This window comes from Triplophysa rosa, linkage group LG12, assembly GCF_024868665.1.
Source record: "Triplophysa rosa linkage group LG12, Trosa_1v2, whole genome shotgun sequence".
Lineage (NCBI taxonomy): Eukaryota > Metazoa > Chordata > Actinopteri > Cypriniformes > Nemacheilidae > Triplophysa > Triplophysa rosa.
The window spans coordinates 5,204,327-5,227,954 of record NC_079901.1 but is presented as its reverse complement, the minus strand read 5'-3'; the positions used below and the strand labels follow the sequence as shown (position 1 = coordinate 5,227,954).

The 23,628-nt window shown below is 39.3% G+C and overlaps 1 protein-coding gene across 2 annotated transcripts; it reads left to right on the top strand.

Moving 5' to 3' along the window:
- Positions 1–3,576: 3,576 nt before the first annotated feature.
- On the top strand, positions 3,577–21,768 carry si:ch211-132b12.7 (uncharacterized protein LOC564531 homolog). 2 transcript variants are annotated; one of them, XM_057348221.1, is made up of 4 exons: positions 3,577–4,489; positions 16,624–16,823; positions 17,499–17,620; positions 18,916–21,768. In XM_057348221.1, exons 2-4 carry the CDS (start codon positions 16,631–16,633, stop codon positions 20,077–20,079), a joined length of 1,479 nt encoding a protein of 492 aa, XP_057204204.1. In that variant the 5' UTR covers positions 3,577–4,489; positions 16,624–16,630; the 3' UTR covers positions 20,080–21,768. The 2 variants fall into 2 exon arrangements, with proteins under 2 accessions (XP_057204204.1, XP_057204203.1); XM_057348220.1 differs by having other exon boundaries at positions 17,499–17,680.
- Positions 21,769–23,628: the final 1,860 nt, after the last annotated feature.

Below are 23,628 nucleotides of genomic sequence, written 5' to 3'. Positions count from 1 at the left end.
TAAAAGCACGTACTTCTGTACTTTTACTTAAAGGTACAGTGCGGGATGTTTTGTATGATCTATTAACAGAAATGCAATATAACATACAAAACTGTGTCTTTAGATGTGTATAAAAATCTTACGTAATGAAAAGTTATGTTTTTATTACCTTAGAATAAACCAGTTGTATCTATAGGGAGCGGGCCTATCTACATCGAATTTGTTATGTTGCGCAGCCATGTTTTGTACAGTAAACTCTAGCGGACAAACAGCTCTACAGAGCGCGTTTCGTATATGTTGGTCTTCGTGTGTGTTTTTAGACGCAGCTTGCGTCATCACTGAGTTGAAGACGCACAAAGTAGTAAGTCGTAGAACGGAGAGAAGGAGGAGTAGTCGTTGTCTAGCTGAAGCAATTGATTGTTCTGTCTTAGAAGTTTTGATAAAATGGAGGACCATGCGTGTATTGTGCACAAGAGCCGACAGTGCGTGAATCTCCGTCGTCAAAGAAGCGCAAACGTGATGCTGCCAGACGAATTAGAGACAAACGGCGGCAGAAATCCAGGATAAACATCGATGTATCTATTACCAGATGGAAGGCACTGTTGAAAGACATGTTTTCAAGGCGATGCCGAAGTTGCCTGTTTTCTGCTAGACTGGTAAGATAATTCAACATTTTCAATGTTTCCACTTTTTCAATGTTTACCAAACAACTGTTTTGTTGAAACGGTAACGTTAGCATTTTATACAAATGGCCATATAACGTCCGAATAATAATGTTTTTCCGTCCCTGCGGTACATACTCCGGTTGTTCCTGACTTTACAAAGGGGGAGACAAACGTCTACTAACTTACACCTAACTGCCTATGTCGCTGTCAGATCAAACGCTTTGAACAGCGTTGCTATTTACGATTAGCTAACTTTAGTTACTTCACTACTCTCAGCGTGTACTAGATAGCACGCAAGAAATATATCTAATTATAGAATTGTAACAGTAACTTTCGCAATAGAATACATGTTAGATGATTAATTACGTTAATATATTGCCTTACCTGCTTGTATCACTACTATCCGCTGTCTCAGTAGACGACATCTTTTTTTACTGTTGCGGCCACCGTCGTAATTCGAATTCATTTGTTAATGGTACAAGAATTCTGTCCACAAACGATCATAAGCAAATGTGGTTTACACCAAATCAGCTAAAAGTGTCATGCTGGATCATTTAACTATTATAGCTTCAACATTGTCAGCATACAAGGCATTTGAATGGTAGCGAAAATTAAGGTGAAGGGTAAAATATGAAAACTATTTAAATTGATAATTTCATTAAAACACTCACAAAGCACAATTTCACAGATTCACAAAGCAACCATACTGCTTCAAAAAGATTATTCCTGGTCATTTCTGCTCACACACTATTTGATTTGTATTTATGATGTTATATGTGACCAGTGTATGCTTAACCCCCCCTTTCTTGCATAAGCGGTCAGTTCTGTGAGAAACTGATTAAAATTTACAACATTTCATTCAGACCTGATTTATATGTGTGCGTATAGGCGTATAAATTATGTGGGCACATAACCCCTGTGACGTCACCTGGAGTTTGTAACCAGCTTCGGTGCACAACTCCGAACATGTGCTCGCCCGCCTCTCCTCGTTCATCTTCACATGTCTGCGCACACCCTCGCAGCCGATTGGCTGAGAAGAGCGCGATGCGTCATTCCGACTTGCAAGAACCACGTGGCGCAGTAGAGCAGCTGAGCCCTGGCACATTTGAGAGGCGCGTGTGAGTGAAGCTCAACATTTCAGCCATGCGCTTTTGATTTCACGAGACAAATGTGTTTTGGCCCATTTGCATTTTAGACTAAGTGATAACATGATCAAATAAAACATTTTATAATCAACCGCTGGGGACAGATACGAACCGCAACACGGGATGATCAGAGAACATTTAAAAAAATACCAAAATATTATTATTTGATTATTAACTATTTCACGTGCTCACTTTTGTTTTACTCCACTATTGGTTATTACTTAGTTTAACTGTGTTATTTGTAGCGAAAATGGTGATCAGTACGCCAAAACATTACACTTGTATTATTATAAAACCATGGTTCTTTTTCATAAGGCTAAAAAACAGAATAATTAACTCTAATTTAGCCTACATTAACGAATTAAAAATGACATTATATCCCTTACGAAAATGAACCATTAACTACAGACATAGGATTTTGTTTTGTTTGTAATTAAACCATAAATGTAGCTACTATGATCTCACCTCCTATTAACAATGTTTGTAGTAAAACTAAACACAAAAGGTAAAATACTTTCACTATAATTAAACCAAGGGGATGCATGAGATGTGACACCCAGCTAAGCTATTCATTTTCAAACACTGACGACCAAAGAACAAACGGCGTCTCATCAGACAAGATTACAAAATATTAAACACATGGACAGCCAAAAACTAGTGCGTGGTTTCGTTGCCACTCCTTCGTTGCCAAAAGGTTTTGTTCCTTTTTCCATTCAGTCTCGAGCTGTCATCCATCTCGTCTATGGCGTTATTATAATGACAAATGTCGCGAGCGCATTATTACAAGGCGAGAGCGCATTCTTGTCATACGAACGCGCGAATCTCTCCGCTCGCACGCCGATTTCCTTTGCTCGTGCACAAAACTGGACGCGCGCTTTCAACTATACGCTGCTCTCTTATGAATTTTCTCTCCTCTCGCTCAGTGAGCGTGTGCGCACTCAAAATGCGTTCCGTGCGTCCACGAATCCTTTGGTACTCTTGCTCTCGAGAGGTCCTCCTGTGCGTTCCAGGCATCATAGGCTGTCAAAAGTAGTCAACCAATCAGGGATAGGCTTCCACGTCGGGCCAATGAAAACGTGACCTCTTAACTACAGTAGGCCTAATTGTTAAAAATGCTTGATGAAAAGAGTTGTTTTTCGTGTTCTTTTCTACAAAAGTGTCATGTTAATGTGTAATTCTTGTAAAATAGTACATTGTAAATTGCTGAGTTTCATTCTTATGAAATCTTTTAATATATAAACCTTTTAATGAGTGGATTCTTGCGTGTGGGTAGGTGGGTGGATGGGGGGCACCATAAGGTCTTAATACGCCTCTGGATCCACCACGTTCTCAGGTAACAATTTTAATATATTTGATGCAACATTATTAATCAAATGTATATTATAAATGAACGGTAAGGGAGCGTTTGGTATATTGCATAGAAGTTCAGTTTTATGCCCTGAACTTCTGGAACACTGAATGCAGAACACTTACAGTGTCTGTCTGCAAACGCATTAAATGCATAACCAAATAGGTATAGATTATTATATGATTTTCCAAATGCTCCAGTGCTATTATTGTTTTGATATGTACCGTTACTTGTAGTAAATATTATTTTAGAATAAAGCTAACTTAAGACACCAATCTAAATTGTTCGGTAATCAATTTAGTACTATTTTGACAATAATATGTTTAGTGTAGGACATGCATGAAGACCACATGAACTTGAGGGTGTTGGCCTGTTTTGTCTGAATAACATGGTAGTTAAACTGACGTTTATATGTAGCCTACAAAGCATCCTAATGCCCCGTTCATTTCTATGTAGCCTACAAAGCATCCTAATGCCCCGTTCATTTCTAATACACATTTGACTAATAATGTTGCATCAAATATATTAATATTGTTACCTGAGAACGTGGTGGATCCATCTTGCTTCGTTGAAAACGTCGAGTCACTTTCAACCAATAAGATGCCATGTAAGAGGTCGCGTTTTCATTGGCCCGCCGTGGAAGCCTATCCCTGATTGGTTGACTACTTTTGACAGCCTATAATGCCTGGAACACGCAGGAGGACCTCTCGAGAGCAAGAGTACCAAAGGATTCGTGGACGCAAGGCACGCATTTTGAGTGCGCACACGCTCACTGAGCGAGAGGAGAGAAAATTCATAAGAGAGCAGCGTATAATTGAAAGCGCGCGTCCAGTTTTGTGCACGAGCAAAGGAAATCGGCGTGCGAGCGGAGAGATTCGTATGACAAGAATGCGCTCTCGCCTTGTAATAATGCGCTCGCGACATTTGTCATTATAATAACGCCATACTCGTCCCTCCTCTCCACGTGCCTGCTCACAGGATTGGCGTCACTCGCGTCCGGCGGTGGGTTTGACAGAATCTCTTGCCGCTATTGATGTGGAGATGTGTCAATCATTCACGTGGGCGTTCCTCCTCAGGAGGCGGGGTTTATCGCAGGTGGAGCTGTCAGTCGGCAATGCTGATGAAGGACGGAGTGGAGGAGGTTTTACAGCCCGAGCTTGAGACGACCAGAAAAAGTGCAGGCAGGCAGAGGTAACGTGGCTCGGCCACGCTGGGTGGTCGTCCTCCGTGTCGGCGAGATGACGGGACGCCCAGACTGCACCTGGACAGGTAGTTAGGAGTGTGTTCTCCCCTGCACAACGACTCGTCAAATATTCGGGACCAGGAATACAGTAGTACTGAAAATTACTGAGGTTGGTAATGCTGATGTTTTCTTTGCTGTGTTTGGAAAGAAAAACTTTTCTGCCAGTTGGCAATGACAATGTATCTGCCAGGTTTTTTTTAAGATCCGGTTTTATTTGCACATGCAGGCTACCCAAGTCCTTTAGTCCAGGCAGGTTATGTGTTATTTTAATAGGCTGTATCTCGTGTAAACAGGAGGAAGTGCACACTGCGCTCTGCTGTTGTTGTAGTAGCCTATTACATAACAGCCAGGAGGAGGGAGGGCTCTCTCTCTCTCTCGGTCCGTCTGTTTGTGTGTTTATTATCACATGTCTAAATAAATAGCCTAATAAGCCAATTCTTGCCACAGACCAACGCAAGAACTGTAACACAATGGCCATACTTTATTTAAGTGTTCGTAATACTGCTTATAAACAGGTATTAAGCTGATAACGAGTAATACACATTTTATACACTAGAGGTATTGTGTGCTTCATGGTTATGTGGAACATCTTTTTATTATCCTACATATATTATTTTTACCATTGACATTCATGGAAATCGTGTCTAAATTGCAATGTTAAAATTTACAGTTACAGTCAAGCATAATGTTGTTTCTCTACTTGATACAAAATGGCCAGTGTGGGAGCCGAGCCCTATTCAGATGTACTTTACATAGAGGTGATAGTTTAGAATTAATTCTAATATTAATTATGACAAGATATGGTGTAGCGAATGGCATTAAATGCACCATTGTACAGCACACATGCATGGCGTATATTATTTTTTTTATTGTTATTAACAATAATCAGAAGAAACATTTCTTACACTGAAAAATACATCATCAGTATCACTGTAAACTGTTTGCTCTGTTTGCCAAGTAATGTGTTAAACTGTAAAATTGAGAGAAGTGACACATGTGCATGAACATGACCCATCTTATTATGCTTAAGACTGTAAAACACATGTTTAAAAGTTTATAAGTTTGCAAATGCAGTTAAAATACAACTAAAGCTCTCTTATAAATTAATATAATATAATCTATAATCTTTTTAGATTAGAAAAATTCAAATAAACATTACCCAGATGGCACACGACCGACCTTCAACGTTGGTATTTGGTTGAAATTATGTACATTCATGGTTCAACGTTTATCCAACATTGAAACAATGTTTAATGCTAAATGGTTGTAAAAGTTCAGTAAAATACTTATAAATCAACGTTGAAAATTCAGCAAGGTCTGCACCAATAATCAACATAATATGTTTAACAAACATACAAAAATGAATTTGTCCAGTATGAATGTTTTCTGTGATAATTTTACATGAATGTGGATACTTAAAACACTTAACATTTAAATCATTAAGTTAAACTTAAAAAAATAACTGACTCTGTTTTTTATACAGTTTTTTTAGGGGGGGGAGTTGCCCATCCAAAATAATGAATATTTTTATATCATATTTTTATCATGATACAAGTTAGATGCACTCTCTCACACAACAACTGGATTAAAGAAAAGGGATAATCTCGCGAGATTCCAGACTGGACTGCAGAGTTAACTCGTCTCGTTCTAGGGCTCTGGTTTCACGCATGTCAGAAGCACGAACGGTCTCAGCGGAAAGAAAACACACATTTCTAAGGTAAGCAAAACTTACTGGTCTTGATGTGTAGGCTAGCTATTGGTCTACTATTTGTATTACTTTATGTTTTTTTTTTTCATTTTTTGAGTGTAATTTCGATCCTTTATTTGCCGTGCTATTGTAATACGAGTGTGTCTCGAGCTTCCCGCCGAAATTCAAATTGTACTAGCCACTGTGTTGCTAACGTAAGGATTTCAGGGGTTGTTTTATTGACTGTCACTTTAAAATATTTTTGCTTAAATGATTATTTGTGAACTAATATATACCTGCAGTTTTTTGCCACCAACCATTCTCACTATACCAATGTGTAATTTACATGTTTGAAAAATAGCATTTCAATAATCACGTTACTTACAGGGTTTAGTCTGTCATGTATGTAAGATGCAATGCAAATATGAAAGGAAACAAAGTTTCGCATGGACAATAGGAGCAGAGTGCTGTACACACTGCCCTACTGTTATCTGGCATTAATCAGGAAATGTTATGTTTTTTAAATTACGACTAATAAAATGAATAATAAAGGCTTGTAAAATAATTGGCATTAATAACACAGGATTCATATGTGGGCTCAAATGTACAGCATTTATGACGATGATTTAACTTCTGATTTTTTTTCTTTTAGATGCTGTCATCAGCACTCACAACACAATCCAATCAAATATTCAAGGAGTTATATCCAGATATTTGAAATATGCACCAGAAAGGATGGGTGGTGGTGGCCGTAAGAAAGCAATAAAAAAATGTTTAACAAGTTATTGCAACAATTGTTTAAGTTTGTCTTTATACAAAATAAAATGTTCTAAAAAAAATTGATTTGTTTTTCTATTCCATTTTGGCATCTTAAAAAAGGGTTTTCATGTATTCTTGGAACATCCAATATCTTTCCTGCCATTTTGAAACTACTGTTTGAAAGATTTTTTTAAAGAGTACATTCCTCGAGATCATAAAAAATACATTTCATGAAGTGTTTAATTTTGCCGTGTTTGAATGTAAGCAATCTGCCAAGTTGTAAATCCGAAGGTGAACGAATAACAAAGTTATTAGCTTATAAAAAAGGTAATCGACTCTGAATCACGCGAACAAGCCATGACCTGTCCGAATCTTTAACCACAATGTACCTACGTCACTAGAAAAATCCCCGCCTACTGACTGCGAAAACTTAACTCTCTCCTCCCCAAACACTGTACTAGCTCGTTCGTGACGTGTGCATCATGTCTAAGAGAAGCTGTGTTCTATGTAGTGTAACCGTAGGTTACGGCGTAGGTCCTACGCAGAACCATAAACTGACCTTAAGTCAGTCTTATTTTCACTACCAAAGGAAGAACTTCTGAGGAAAAAATGGTTACTATTTATTTTTCAAACGACACCAAAGGAGTATAAACCGAACGTTTTACTTTGCGCGCGTCATTTTACCGAAGATTGCTTCATCAATCTTGGCGCCTTTACTGCAGGATACATTAAACGTCTTTCCTTAAAAGATGTTGCAATACCAACTTTATTTGGACCTGTAAGCTCCACCGAATCACAACCTGTAAGTGTGACTCTTTATTTTTGTCTTTACTTAAAATTAAATTTGTGTGACGTTATCTCATGTCTGTGTTTAGCTAACGTTACCGTTATTTTTGGGGTTGTTACTGTTTGTTTACCTAACGTTAGCTATAAACTCGTTGCGCTAATGTAAGTGTTCAACCATATTAACTCGCAAAGTCTTTATTTCAAGAACTGCGTGGTGTACTATAGTTATAATAACATCTGAAGATACGAACACCGTACACTGTATGCCGTGATAACTAACTGTTACAAGAGAAGTGTCTAAAACAGTCCTTTTTCTTACTGGCATCTGTATAAGGATTAAAGAATGATTCGTCAGACTCGGGCTCGAACTGGTAAGGTAAAATCGACGCCATCTCTCTCTATACACTGTTAATATCCAACCACCTGCAAACCGTAATACAGCAGTAATGATAGGCGGTCCATTTGCGACACATGCTGAACGCGTTTGACCAATCACAGCAGACTAGACCATTTGACCAATCACAGCAGACTAGACCATCTGACCAATCACAGCAGACTACACTATCTGACCAATCAGATCAGACTACGCTGGCGGAAAGGCGGAGATTACACAGATGAATCGCGGAACGAATCATTTGAGAGTCAGTCAAGAAGTAAGGTAATAAAAACTGCTTATTATTACGAAATAATAGTATTTTTACATCATGTATGTACATAAACTTGTTGTCGGACACTCCATAAACCAAAATAAGCCCTTAAAAATATTGAGGAATGTACTCTTTAATAGAAAGATCAAATAGCTGCTTTTCCTTTGTTTGTTAAGAATCATGCCATAAAGTTTTTCTCATTCATATTCAGATTACCCTTTGAGGTCATTTTATATTGTAATTATGCTCAACAAGTTGAATGCTAACAATTGCATTGATACTTTTCAGTAATTCACTCAGTATTCCAGTTTACCATATTTTTGTGCACAAGTTGTAATAATAGCATTCAGAATGGTTATAGTATTCGTATATGTTGATCCAGTTGCGACCTAGAAAATAATGTATATCTGTAGTTGATTTAAGGTTTAAAGGAAGACGTTAAAACAATGTTGCGATTTCAACGTTGATTCAATTTTCAAAATCGACACTGAACTCAACATTAATTAAACGTTAATGGTTTATACCTAAATTCACCTATGTTGAAACCCGAGACGTTTTGAACAAGGTCAGGATTTCAACGTTGTTTCAATTTTCAAAATCTAAACAAAATCCAACGGTCATTCAACGTTGATTCAACAGTGACAACGTTGAAATGCCAGCTGGGTTAATTCATTGGATTTGTTTTATCGTTAAAAATAATGGATTTATTTAGTAAAGTACATTGTTTTATGATTGTAGAGAGAAAAGAGTAGACAAAACACATTTTGTGCAGGTCAGCAGGACTGTTGCATTCAGATTGATATGCTAACCAATAGGGCTGTGACGGTGGCCGTGACAACCGCACCACCGCAGTGGTAAAGTGCCATGACGGTGGCGAACTGCCACCGGCGGTAGTGCACGTCACTCTGACAAATATAGGTGTAATAAATATGAGAGTTGCGATAACGATTGCTAGTTGTAGCCTTTCAGTTGTGGATGGTTTTATAAAAAAAAAAAAACATTTAACAGAAATTATTGGCATACGTTTCCGTTGGTGCGTTCGAGCGCGGGCCTGCACGGCAAAACCCGTTATTCTGCGGGTTCTGCAATGGATCTTGTTGTGAAATGAACAGATACGTAAAATCAAAACTGGCTATGACCCGCTTGCTTAGTGTCGGAGCGCGCGCAGGTTTTGCCGCGGTTGCGGAGAGACATCTATTCATTTGCGCTCCTGTGCACATCTTCTGAACGCGCATTTAGTGCAGCTGTACACATTTTAATCTGGACAATGTCAACAAGTAAGTTTCACATCAACGAGTCGGAAAAAGTAAAGTTTTTATGGCAATCTGAATAGGAAAGCCAATGTAGGTTTAAACAGTTTGTTTCAAATGGAATTGTTAAGGACTGTAAGGGTTAATACGCCACTGACTGAAGTTACTGCAAGAAGAGCTTTTTTATTTAGTATTTAGCTTTCTTACATCATTTAAGTTTTCATTATTTACTGATGTATATTTAAATGTTTTATATGCTGTAGTGTGCTGTTTCACTGAGGATTTGCGCGTTAAACATTGACGGATGTTTCATCCTCATTTAAGATATCATATTTCAATTTCAAGTATTTAACAATTTCAAGTATTTAAATAAGGTCTATATTTCTCTTCCACTCGTCATGTGGTTGCTACACGCAAATATAATAATATAAATATTATGTATATAAACAATATATATTTCTCAATCACCGCACCACCGCGGTGGTAAAAAACTGCCACAGTCACAGCCCTTTAATTAAGGGAACAGTTTCCAAAAATGAAAATACTCTCATAATTTACTCACCGTCATGCAATTGTGTTTATATACAAGTAATTGACTCAAAGGGGCCAATAAACACATTAAGCTACAATTTTTAACTTTTTGTTTGAAAAAACAATAATTGGTTAAATACATAAAAAAAATCTGTGTTAAAAATCTTCTCCTTACCTTACCCAGATTCATAACGGTAAGCCTGATGAATTATAATTTGAGCGCTAGGATTTCGCAGATTGTTTAGCTTTATTTAACATCATGTCCATAAACCGAAAGAATAGGAGCCATACTGAAGAATGAGCCAAGAGGAGCCAATCTGTTGCCAGGTCTGCGTTTTTTCAGCTAGTTTTGAATGGCCATTGGACTGGTTTTGATGCACAGATCTGGCAACCCAGACTCATCCCTGTCCATGAGCAGTGCCAAAGCACAGCCCGCATAAATTAAACTCAGCAAATGTATGTTTCAAACAGAGATGGCGAAAAAGAGGCAGACGTTACAGATTGCAGACAACTCAGTTTGTGTTTACTGGGAGAAGGAAGTCATATACAATTGTTACGCCCCGTCTGGGGTAAGGGTGCAACATGAAAGAGTCGGAGAAATGAATGAATTACAATAATGAAAATGTATTGTTTTAACTTGGGACCTAAGGATTCAAGAGTTGACATAGCCAAAATAATAAACAAAACTTGCTTTATTTTAAACCTTCTTGCTAAACCCTAATAGCAACAGAAGAAAACAAAAATACAATGTATAACCTAACTCCCTTAACAGAAACAAAGATCAAACTTTAATAAAACAAAAGAGTGGCGTCAGACTCCCTACTTTCCCAAGTTAAGCGGTATTTACAAATATATACAAGTTAGAATATTTACAAGGAATAATCCACAGATCAGAAACGAAAGCCAAGCTCAACGTCAAAAACAGGCAAAAGGTCTAGTATCACAGTTACGTTCAACAAGCTAGAACAACACACACAGCGAGTGAGCACAAATGCGCTGTTGAGAGAAGTGAAGACTGGATTCTTGTAGGCAACAGGTGTCGTTATGAACCAATCAGGGCAAAGGAATGATCAGTCGTCAGGAGCCAATCAGGTTTCTTCCTGGACAGAGACACAAACAAACTTCTCCCACAGGCAAATAAACATAGAAGGTCGTAACACCCCCCAACATAAGAATAAACATGGTAACAAGTTTACAAACAAGATCTAGACAATGCATCAGCTACAACATTGTATATACCTTTCTTGTATTTAATATTCAAATTAAAGTCTTGACAAATTAAATACCAACGCATGAGTCTTTGGTTTCTGTTACACATTTTCTGTAAAAATACAAGGGGGTTATGATCTGTAAACACTTCAATGGGTTGGGAACTTGAACCAACATATACTTCAAAATATTGCAAAGCAAGTAAGAGGGCTAGTGCCTCTTTCTCTGTAGTACTATAATTACTCTGGTAACGTTTGAATTTTTTTTGAGTAGAAACATACCCGGTGATGAAATCCATGGTCATCTTCTTGTAGCAAGACAGCTCCCACGCCAGTGCCACTGGCATCAACCTCAAGCTTAAACGGCTTGGCAAAATCAGGAGCAGATAGGACAGGAGCACTACATAAATTCTTTAAAGAATTAAAGGCATTGTGGCATTGAGGAGACCATTCAAACTTAATTTCTTTCCGAAGATTATCAGTAAGGGGTTTAACTACATCTGAGAAGTTTTTGCAGAAACTTCTGTAATATCCGGCCATACCGAGAAATCGTCGGAGATCTCTTTTTGTCTTGGGCACCTGAAAATCAATAATGGCATCTACTTTGGCTTGCAAAGGACGAACTGTACCCTTACCAACTTCTTTTCCCAAATATTTAACAGTCGCATGACAAAACTCACACTTGGCTAGGTTAAGAGTTAAATTAGCATTTTGAAATCTAGAAAATACTTCCTCTAAAGTTTTCATGTGTTCTTGCCAGTTCTCAGAATAACACATGACATCATCAAGGTACGCATCACAGTTGGCTACATTAGCTATTGTTCATCAAACGTTGGGACGTTGCTGGTGCATTCTTAAGACCAAAGGGTGAGACTTTATACTGTAAGAAAGTATCTGGTGTAGCAAATGCAGAAATTTCAGAAGCACGGGGAGTAAGGGGTACCTGTAGATCTAACTTAGTAACAAATTTGATTTTCCAATTCGATCAATGCAATCTTCCATACGGGGTAGTGGGTATGAATCGGATTTGGTGATCTGGTTAACCTTTCGATAATCTGTGCAAAAAAGTGAGGAACCATCGGGTTTAGGGACCAACAGACATGGAGAACACCAGGGACTGAAACTAGGTGTCGCTAAACCATGTTCAACAAGGTATTGGGTTTCTTGTCTCATAACATCACGTTTAACAGGGTTTACACGATAAGCATTTTGCTTAACTGGACGATGATCAGCAACATCAATGTCATGCTCAATTACATTAATTACGTAAGGGACGTCTGAAAAGAGGGAGGGAAATTTCTCAATCAAATGTAACAATTCATTCTGACATGCTGTAGGTAAATGAAAAAGTTTGCACCGTAGCGCAACAAGGTTTTCTGAATTTTGCAACCGGGCATAGGGAACATTAACACTTCCCAAACTAAGACCATCCAGACCTACATCTTCCGATGCAACAACTTCCACAGGAGCTACAACAGTGGGAATTAACATAGAACAACTCGAGTCTTCAGAGTTCGAACGGGAGACGTACATTTTCAACATATTAATGTGACACACGCGATTCTTTCGGCGTCTCTCAGGCGTTTGTACAACATAATCGGTATCACTTAGTTTCTCCTCGATTTCATAGGGACCTTCAAACCTTGCCTGCAAAGAAGAACCAGGCAGGGGTAACAACACGAGGACTTTATCACCTGTCTCAAATGAACGTTTAACAGATTTTCTGTCATATCGATCTTTCATACGAGATTGGGATGCAGACAACGACTGACGTGCAAGTTTCCACACAGAGTGCAACCGTTCATGGAAGGAACTTACATGGTCTATCACAGAGTGAGGACGAGATGAGTTATCTTTAGCAAGCAGATGTTGTTGTAACAACTTTAAGGGTCCACGCAAGGAATGTCCAAATACCAACTCAGCTGGGGTGAATACAAGCGATTCCTGCATAGTGTTGCGAACTGCAAACAACAAAAGATGTAACTGTTCATCCCAATCTTTCTGGTGCCGTAAACAATAAGTACGGATCATAGACTTTAACGTCTGGTGAAACCTTTCAAGAACACCTTGGGACTGAGGATGATAAGCAGTGGACACAGTATGAGTAATGATCAATTCTTTCATTACCTTTTGGAAGACTCGGGACATAAAGTTCGTTCCTCGGTCTGACTGGAGGACCTTGGGCAAACCAAAGGTAGTGCAAAATTTAACAAGAGCTTTTACAACGTTTGGAGTCTTCAATGACCTTAACGGAATTGCCTCAGGAAACCTAGTAGCGGAACACATCATAGTTAACAAATACATGTGACCAGATTTAGTTTTGGGCAAAGGACCTACACAATCTATTATCAGTTTTCTGGAAGGTTCACTCATCACAGGAATCGGTTTCAAAGGTGCTGGAGACACAACTTGGTTGGGTTTTCCTGTCACTTGACAAAGATGACACGATCGGCAATACTGCGAAACAGCAGTTTTCATTCCTGGCCAAAAGAAATGTTTCAGAAGATTATGGTACGTCTTCCTAATACCTAAATGACCGGAGAGTTCGTGATCATGGGCTAACTTCAACACACTCTCACGATAAAACTGGGGCACAACCACTTGAAAAACTGAACTCCACTCATTGTGCACGTTTTCAGGGCTCCACTTTCGCACAAGGACACCATCACCTACAAAGTAAGCAACTACATGATTGGGTAAGTCACACTTATTCACCACAGAGGAAATACATGACTTTAGGGTTTCATCAGCATTTTGGGCATCAATTAAACGCTTCCTATCAAAAGGAAAATCAAAACAAGACCCAACGACTACATTCTGGGAACATTCTCTCAACATCAGGTTTCACATCAGCACTGCAAGATCAACTTCATTTTCAAATTTACGAGCTTGGGCACGAGTGACGACACACGACTGAAATACACTAGGAAATTCTTGCAACAGCACATCTTTCTCTGACTCATCAGGTACATCCATAACTTCGGGTAGACAATTAACTCTACTCCCAGCTAAATCATTGCCAAGAATAAGTGAAATCCCATTCAATGGCAACTGAGGTTGCACAGCCACTTTAACCACACCAGTCACAATATCAGATTGTAAATAAATGGTGTGTAAAGGAACTCTCAGTACACCCAATTCAATACCCTGGACCAATACATCTGTACCACAACTAGATTGTGAGGAAAATGGAAGTACATTTGCCAAAATAAAAGATTGCGCAGCACCGGTGTCTCTCAAGATACGCACAGGCTTAAACTCGGTGTCAAATTCTGAAAAAGCAACTGTACCATTACACACAAATGGTTGAAACGTCGGATCAACAGAAACTAATGGCTTAGGGGAATGGGTACGAACAAAAGCTACACTTTTAGAAGTGTTCTGAGCTTTCCGCTGATTCTTACGACACAGCGCTGGACAAGCAGCAATTAAATGACCCCTCTCGTCACAGTAGAAACATTCTCGTGATGTCAAAGGGATATCTGTTCCTCAGCCATTATTGTGGCTAAGGACTGCATGTTTAGAATTATCATTATGTCCTGCTGAAGTGTGCCTTGGAGAACGGGGTGATGAGAAAATTTTGTGAGTAAGCACAAATTCATCTGCAAAAACAGCAGCATCGGGGAGAGATATAACTTTCTGTTCGTTCAGATAAACTACCACCTTATCAGGGAGACAGTCTTTAAACTCTTCTAGCAAAATTAACTCTTAACTCCTTAAACGTGGTGATTTTACTTGCGGTACACCACTTCTCAAACAACACAGTCTTTTCGCGAGCAAATTCAACAAATGTTTGACTGGGGTTTTTCACATGCTTTCGAAACTTTTGACGATAAGCCTCCGGAACTAACTCGTACGCACGTAACACAGCGGCTTTAACCGAATCATACTCTAGACTTTGCTCCAATGTTAGCGTAGAGCATACTTCTTGTGCTTTTCCCACTAATTTGCATTGTAGAAGCAAAGGCCAAATATTTCTAGGCCACTTTAAAGTGGCTGCGATGCGTTCAAAGACAGTGAAGTACATGTCAACCTCACTCGGAACTAACAAAATTTGTTTACTAATATCAAATTCTAAAGAATTTACCAACAAACCTTGCGACGTAGGGGAAGGAGATGAAGCAGCTGTCGGTTCTGACACAGAGACAGCATTTCCTGGTGTACTTGCAGTACTCAGAGTCTGTGTGGCCTTGAATTGGAGCTCCAGCTCCTTCAGAAGAATGTCAAGGTGCGTTTCGAGCTCCAGTGCTCGAATTTGCAACAACTGACTCTCATGCTGATGTCGGGCAAGCTCTAATTCAAATTCTTTTAAGCGGATTACCAATATTTGCTCTTTCGGAGAGGTCGGGCACACGGGATCTATGCAAACGGCGTCTCCGAATTTAAATTCTGCTTCCGCAGACTCTAAAATTTCAGAAAACTCCATATCAGAGGCAACACCCGGTACCACCTCTTCGCCTGGCAATACTTTGCGTTTTACCAGCTCAGAATACAACACCAGCTTAATTTTCCCCTTATTTGCATGGCGAGGTACAGAAATGTCAAACAAATCCGCAATCAATAATAAATCATCTTTACGACAATTATCAAAGGTCTAGTATCACAGTTACGTTCAACAAGCCAGAACACCACACACAGCAAGTGAGCACAAATGCGCTGTTGAGAGAAGTGAAGACTGGATTCTTATAGGCAACAGGTGTCGTCATGAACCAATCAGGGCAAAGAAATGATCAGTCGTCAGGAGCCAATCAGGTTTCTTCCTGTACAGAGACACAAACAAACTTCTCCCACAGGCAAATAAACATAGAAGGTCGTAACACAATACAGTACATACAGGATGGCATGAGTGTGAGTAAATACTGAGAGAATTTTTGTTTTATTTCTTAAGCCCAAGTTCATGGTTTAACATATAGTTTTAAGAAAAATATTTAGTATAGCTAAATACATTTTGTGAGAGGACAGTGTGTACAATGTATCAATGCCGGCATAGACATTACAGATTTCGAAAAACAAGGGTGACAATTTTGTTTAGCAGATGTTTTATTATAAATCTTTTATTATTTACTGACCCTTCAAACCTGCATGCTCTTACTTTATCTGCGACCACAAAAGAACAAATATTAAGAAACTTTTAGCTTACAGTGACAGTTGGCCATATCCTACAATATACTCAAAGAGAGGAAACCGTAGCATGAAACTATTCCATAATGTGTTATTTTTCCAACAAATGTGGTTGGAATAAGGTTATTTGTAATTTATTGCAAGAGTCACATGCACCATGAAAAGGATAGAGAAAAGGATCCATTCAGAAAAACAATCTGCATGCAACGATTCGCTTCAGACCACTGTCTACCCAGCTGTCTCTCTGCCCTCAGGCCCAGGATGCCCAAGGAACCAAGGGGGGATGGCCAAGGGTGTGTAGGGGAGAGAGAACGCGCCCCTCACCCAGCCAGTAAAAATGCTAAGGACAAAAGCAACAGCGCCACCCTGTTGGCCTCTAGAGGAAGAGGACACAGAGAACAGCAGACTAATGGACGTGACTCCCGCTGCTCTGAGAAAGACTCTGGTTACTCAGGTGAGTTTTTGTTGAATAATCTACACAACCAAATACATGAAGTAAAATTAAATCTGATGGATCCTAAATCATAATTGGTCGAAATTGCTTGAAATACAATTAAGTAATTATAAATAGTCAAATATTTGTTCACTTACTGCATTGTAAATGTAGTAGCATGGTTGGGCCAGACATCATTTTTAACACACTCCTCAGCTTGAGTGAAAATAGACTTTAGTATGTTGCACATATTATTGAGTGAGCACTCACGCAGTCTGTTTTACAACTGTTTGTTTATAAATATGGATGTACAGTACTGTACTGGACTCATGCCGCCTGATACGACTAAAAGCATTCAAACATTCTCACGTGCTTTCATGTGTCACCTGTATTCTCACCCCTGAAGCCCGTTTTTGGCTATTCACCCAAAAATAAAAGTTATGTTATAATTGAAGCTTGTGTCGTTCCAAAACCATATGACTTTCTTCTATGAAATATAAAGAATGTTCATAAAGCACTTTACCATAAAAGTAGCCCCTGTGACATGTGTGCTACATTACAAATCACACACCAAAATTAAGAAAATTAAATTATGTCGCTATTCAATTCTTGCCCCACAGAAGAAAGAAAATCAGGTTGAAAAAATAATTACAGTTTAAATTTGGGGCGTTTTCAAATGCTTCTTCTCTTTTTCAGACACTGGCTCAGACTCCTTGCAGACAGATGCAGATGACCAGCAGAGCAGTGTCAATGAGCCTCAGGTTAGCAAGCGTTTGGGTGGAGTGGAGCAGGGCCCCCTACAGGAAAATCACAACCAGGTGCCTAGGACCCCTGAACTCACCCCCATATTTATCATAAAAAATGTGGTGTTAAAACAGGTGAGACAACGCAAATATTAAATAATATTAATAAAAGTAGGACTCAGAGACTATAGTGACAATATTACCTAATTTAATCTTAAATATTTTTTTTTCCACTTTATAACACTCAGAGTTACTTACAGTATGACTGATCTTTGCATTTTATGTGTTTTGGATGATCTCATCCGATCATATTTTATCACCTGACTGTAAACAGACTTCACAGAACATTTTCAGTATTTCTGATATTAACATGCAGTGATTCAGAACCTGTAAAAGTCAACTCAAGTCAAGTTCAGTTAATACTTAAAAACATCCCCAAACCTTTCAAAAATGTTTTACACAAGTGGTCACTGGACATGCAGCTGTGAAAGGTGACCTGGCCAACTAACCAATTGGGATTGGATCACCCGAAACGCATAATGCCATGTGTAAAGATATGGAATTATTTTTGTGCCAATAAGAATGAACTCAATTTTTAAGAAACAAAACAAAAATATTTAATGAGAAGAAAAACACTCAATTGCAAGAATAATCTAAAATCCGCTGCACAGACTTCACTACCGACTTCCTAGCCAGGGAGCTGTCAATCCAAATCTCACTCTCCAATGAGAGTAAAGTGCCCTTAAATCCCGCCCACACGTGAGATTTGTGCCAGAAAGCCGAAGGTAAACTTGAGAAGCATAAACGAAAACTCGGAAAGCGCAAATTAAAACTCTAGCAGTGAATTCATAAACCATGATTTGCAAAAAAACGAAAAATGCATTTTATTTGAAAACCATACTACATTCTTACAATTGAGTTAATTGTTTCATTATCAGAGTGCTTTTCTTCTCATCAAATATTTTTGTTAGTTTCTTAAAAGTTTGCATTCAATCTTATTGGCACAAAAATAATTCCATATTAACATAGACTATCAGATTGTATTTGGCTCAGGATGCTGCCGAGGAAAGCAGTTTAGAGTCAGAGTCAGAAAGAAATTATCAGGCAGAAAGAAGTGGCTGGGAAAACCAAAAGAAGTGTAGGATTGAAACAGAGGGGAAGATGTGTCATAAGACCCCAAGCACTTCAGAAAGAGTGAGTCATGTAAAAAGTAGCACATCATTAAAAACAGGAAATTTGTTGTACAAAATGTATAAATTTATGAAATATGTCATGACGGCATACTTGCTTGACTTTAAAACATGTGTTGAGGTGAACCCATCTGCTCAAGAAGAAATTTGGTCTCTGCTCCTCTTTTCCTTTCTTTCAAGCCTGGGCAGTCTGGCTTGAAAGAACACATCCTCCCTTCATCTCTGTCCTGGGGAGGAGGTGCTACAGACAGTCAAGGTCCCACCCACATTCTCCTGCTACAACAGCCTGGCATTAATCAAAGCTCCCCGTTGCACATCCTCAAACCCCAGCCACAGAGGACCGAGGGCAAGGGTAGAAAGAAGAGCAAAAACACTTACCTCCCCATCCTAAATTCTTACCCTCGCATCGCCCCACACCCGACTAAGAAAACTCCAGAGAAAACGTCGACCAGCAGGGGCAGGACCACTGAGGATCACTGCCTGAGTAAGCGAGTATGTACAGAGGACAAGCGAGAGGAAGTGTCCACAACCACGCAAGCATCCAAGCAGCACAAGCAGCAAGAGTCCAACACGCTGTTGCGATCTCATAACCTCTCGGGCCTTGAGACATTTCCTGCTTCTCATCCGCACCGAAGCCCCTGTCGCCCATCTAGTCCCCCCGCCTCCCTTAGCGTGAGCTCTCCATCAGTCTCCAGTACTCAGACTCCTTCCCCGCCCTCCTCCAATGACCCAACTACGCCTCAATTCCAGGCAAGAAAAGAGTCCCATAAGAATTGCCAAGGATCATCCGGTGACTCCGGCAGAGGATTAAAAAGCCCGGACGGGACAGGACGTCATCGACGCTTCCTCAACACAGTGGAGATTCTGAGCCAGTCGGGACTGCTTGATATCACCCTGAGGACTCAGGATCTGCTGCGCCAGAACGCCGCTACCGAACAAGACATAGCCCAGCTCAGACAACACGCCCAGCTACTTTGCCAGGCCGCCCAAGAAGGTGATGACACACTGGCTGTCTGGGAGAAGCTCCATCAGGTCATGGCTGACTCTGGGCACTATCCCAGCCTCAAGTGCCTCTGTACAGACAGCAGTGATGGAGGGGGACGATCTCAATCAAAAGTGGAGGTAGAGGCGGCCACCAGCGCCAAACATGATACCCATGTCATATATGGATATGGACTTAATGGGACTGAAGAGGTGGCACCCCCATCTCCTCTCCTTGCGCCCATGCCTGATGCAGAATGCCATTCAAGTCCAGAGCAAAGCCGGGTTCATAGAGGAGTGTCAGGTCCCCCAGAGGAGCCCATAATGCCTCCAGATAGCTCCACACATGGACACCTGAATTAGACTGCACTCAGACATCTGTTGAGCATTAGGCCGTCACAGCGGGGTACAATACCTTCTTAAAGCTCTTTCAATCGTAAATTCAGACGTGTTATGTCATCGTCCCACGGTTTTCTGGTCTCCAACTCAGGGCTAGGCTGATGGATGGCTGCTTGACAAAGATGTGTACCATCAATCTATTAGTCATGTTTCCACTCATCTGCATCTTGTTCAGATGTTCAGAGAGATGTTTCAGAGAGACTTGTTGTAGCTATGTCAATGTGACATCAACTCGCCCCAAAACCAAGAACATCTTCAGGTTTCAAGCAGCTACTGCGTTTTTGATTGCAACACTTCATTAACAGCTGGAGTAATCAGACACAACAATCTCTTTCCTACTTTATGATGCTTTAAGTTGAATTTACTGATAGAGTTTGTCGAGTTTAATCACTTTTTAAAAGCATGCTCATCTTGACAAAGAACATTGTCAGCTTGTGATGAGATCGCATCTGTGAGGCCTACTCACATTAAGAGCTACATTAAGGAATAGTGCACGAATCTCCAGAAGTCAAATGTGGAATATGGAGATTCAACACTTTGACCTGTACGCACATGCAAGGACGCTAACAGCTGGAACTGTGTGAGAACTTATTTTCTATGCAGTATGCGTTTCATAAATCTCAATACATTGATCTGCTGGCAACAGTGGACCAAGGCACCCATTACTCAAGTCTTCGAAATTGGGTTCCCTTTGAGATGAAGGGTCAGATTTGAGTTTTTATGTGAATTGTATTTCATTTGTTTGATCGCAGAGTCTATCGTGACATGTTTTGTGTTAATAGTATTTTGTGCCAGCCTTAAGGTATTCTGCAACATGTTTTGCATTTCTTTCCCATTATTCATCACGTATGTTGGCACACTTTGATATGACATGGCACTACATATCTGTGGTATAATTCCATTCTATATTTTCTGAGTAGGGCTGTCACAATATTCGATTTTCACCACACGATTATTGTGGCTAAAAGAATTCACAATATCTAATGAATAAAAATAAATATTGCTATCAGGAAAATCCATCTTTAAGTTCGTTTATGTTGTGTTTTCTCGTCAATGAATCACATTGAAAATACAAGTGTATAGAGGCAAAGAGAGAGAGTTTGTAACTTTTGTGGCTCAAATTGTTAAACAAAACCACCACCTACTATGTTAAAGTGTCAACCAGATACTGATGCTGGATTCTTATTTATTGGATCATGTTGTTAACATGATATTTATCATTATTAGTATCACGGTTATTGACAATACCACGGTGACAGCCCTATTTCTATGTCATTGGATGCTGTATATGAATGCAGTAACTGATCTTTGTCTAAGGAAGTTGACAAAGTTATATAAACCATCCACCCTTGTGTTTATTTATAAAATGTTTTTACAGATTTTGATTTTAGATAGCATATTACTTAGCATATTTTACCATATTCAACAGGACTTCACAGACCTCACATCAAAATTCAAAAATGACAAAAAAGAAAATACCTGCACATTCCCTCTGGGCCACAGTGAAAGGTTTTATAGCATATGAGTTCTTGATTATGAGTGATTGATTTAATCTAATTTAGTATATGTTCCATGTCATAGATTTTGAAGGTGCACACAACAATGATTTGAATTCTGCTCCAAATAAATGACAGTAACATATGTCTGCTCTGAGCTACAGTATGTGTGTGTGTTTGATGGACAGGTGAAGCAAATGTGTAAGGGATCATGTACAGGCAGTCAGTTGTTATCACAGAAATAAGCACCGAAAGTGTGATCAGGACCCCACTCGAAGGGGAGGGTCTTGTATCACACTGGAGGAGCTAATTTCGCGATAACAGCCGGCTGCTTGTACATTATCCCGCTTATTACATGGCTACTTGCCATATGAGAAAAAAACTGGACATGAAATGTAAATTAGAAATATTTCATTAGCTCATTTTTACCGATTGCAGACCTTCCGCGAGGAAAAAACGTTTACTTTCAGTTTTAAGTTAAGAAACGACGTACAAATGTCACGAACAGGCAATTTGGTTTAATCGTTTGTAAATATGATGTCATATATGTTATTAAAATACATATTTATATTTAATTTGTCAAAAAATCTGTCAAAATGATTTGCTGCATCCGGGTTACCGTGTGTTATTAGTTTTGAGCGGTTGTTATCTGGGAATAACGAACCGGCAATTGTTGCGACTGAAAGAAACATTCCAACGAGCCGTGTAATAAGATAAAATAAAAGGCATGGTATGATTTCATGGTCAGTATTTGTGCTGTGTTGGTATGGACATGTGATGCATTTCTAACACGTTGTCAGAATGTTTGTGCAAATGTGTGATATACATTAAAAAGTATGTCTGTGTTCATCAATCTCTCACTCCATCCATGGAGTATGTATGAAGACCCCAGGTGGCTGCCAGACATAATACACTTACATAAGTAGGGGGGAGACCAGGGGCAATAGTAACATTATTTTTAATAGCTCACAGACTACTTGAAATACACTAGACATCCTTACGAGACAGAAATATAGGTCCACTAATAAATAAAACTATTTATATATTTTCACTAATAAGGACAAGACTATTATATAAAACTAAATGGAAGAAGTCAGAGTGGGGGCGATTGTACTAGTGTTTGGGGGCAATTGTAACACTGAAATATAAGTCAAATGAACCCAATATATGTCAAATAAACGCCTACCTCAAAGTAATCACTTTACTGCTGTAGTATTTAATAACATTAATTAGGATATTTTTTGTATATGATTCAAATGGTCAGTGGTTAGAGTATAGCACTAGCAATGCCAAGGTCAAGGTTCGATCCGAGGGATTGCACATATAAACAAATGTATAATACAATGCAATGTAAGTCACTTTGGATAAAAGCGTCTGCCAAATGCATAAATGTGAATGACAGTTCTGCCATGAAACTAGACGGCGCAGTCCTATAGTCTAACCCAATCTGACATAATAACTAATAAGCCAATGAGTTTGCTGCTCAACATTTAAATCTTGGCTAGTGATTGTCGTAGCAGTGCAGCATGCTTCAGAAACCCTCCTCCTTGCCCCGCTCCACCTGTGCTACAAGATGATCATGTACGCTATATGTTGGTTATTCATATATGTTATATGTGCAGCAGCAGCATTCCTTACATGCAGACAGCAGCATGTTGTGGATGTCTTGGCAGTAGCAAGTCTCTGTACTTGCTCCACCGCATCAGCAGCAGCGTAGCAGATCTATTCCGCCAAGACCAAATACATTTATATGTCATGTACACTATCATGCTAAACCCTCCGAGAGTTGTCATGACAGAACTTCTTTTAGATGTCTGGCATCATATGCAAAAGCAAATTCTAATTCTAAGTGTGTCAACACAAACAAACAAGGTGCTTACATTGGACCATGTGGCTTGGGGGCCATTGTAACACAATGTTGCCCCTGATGTTGCAGCCATGATTAAATTGTGTATGCTCCTATATTACCATAGATTGTTCATGTTAATTTTGATCAATAACCGAAATTAAAATAACA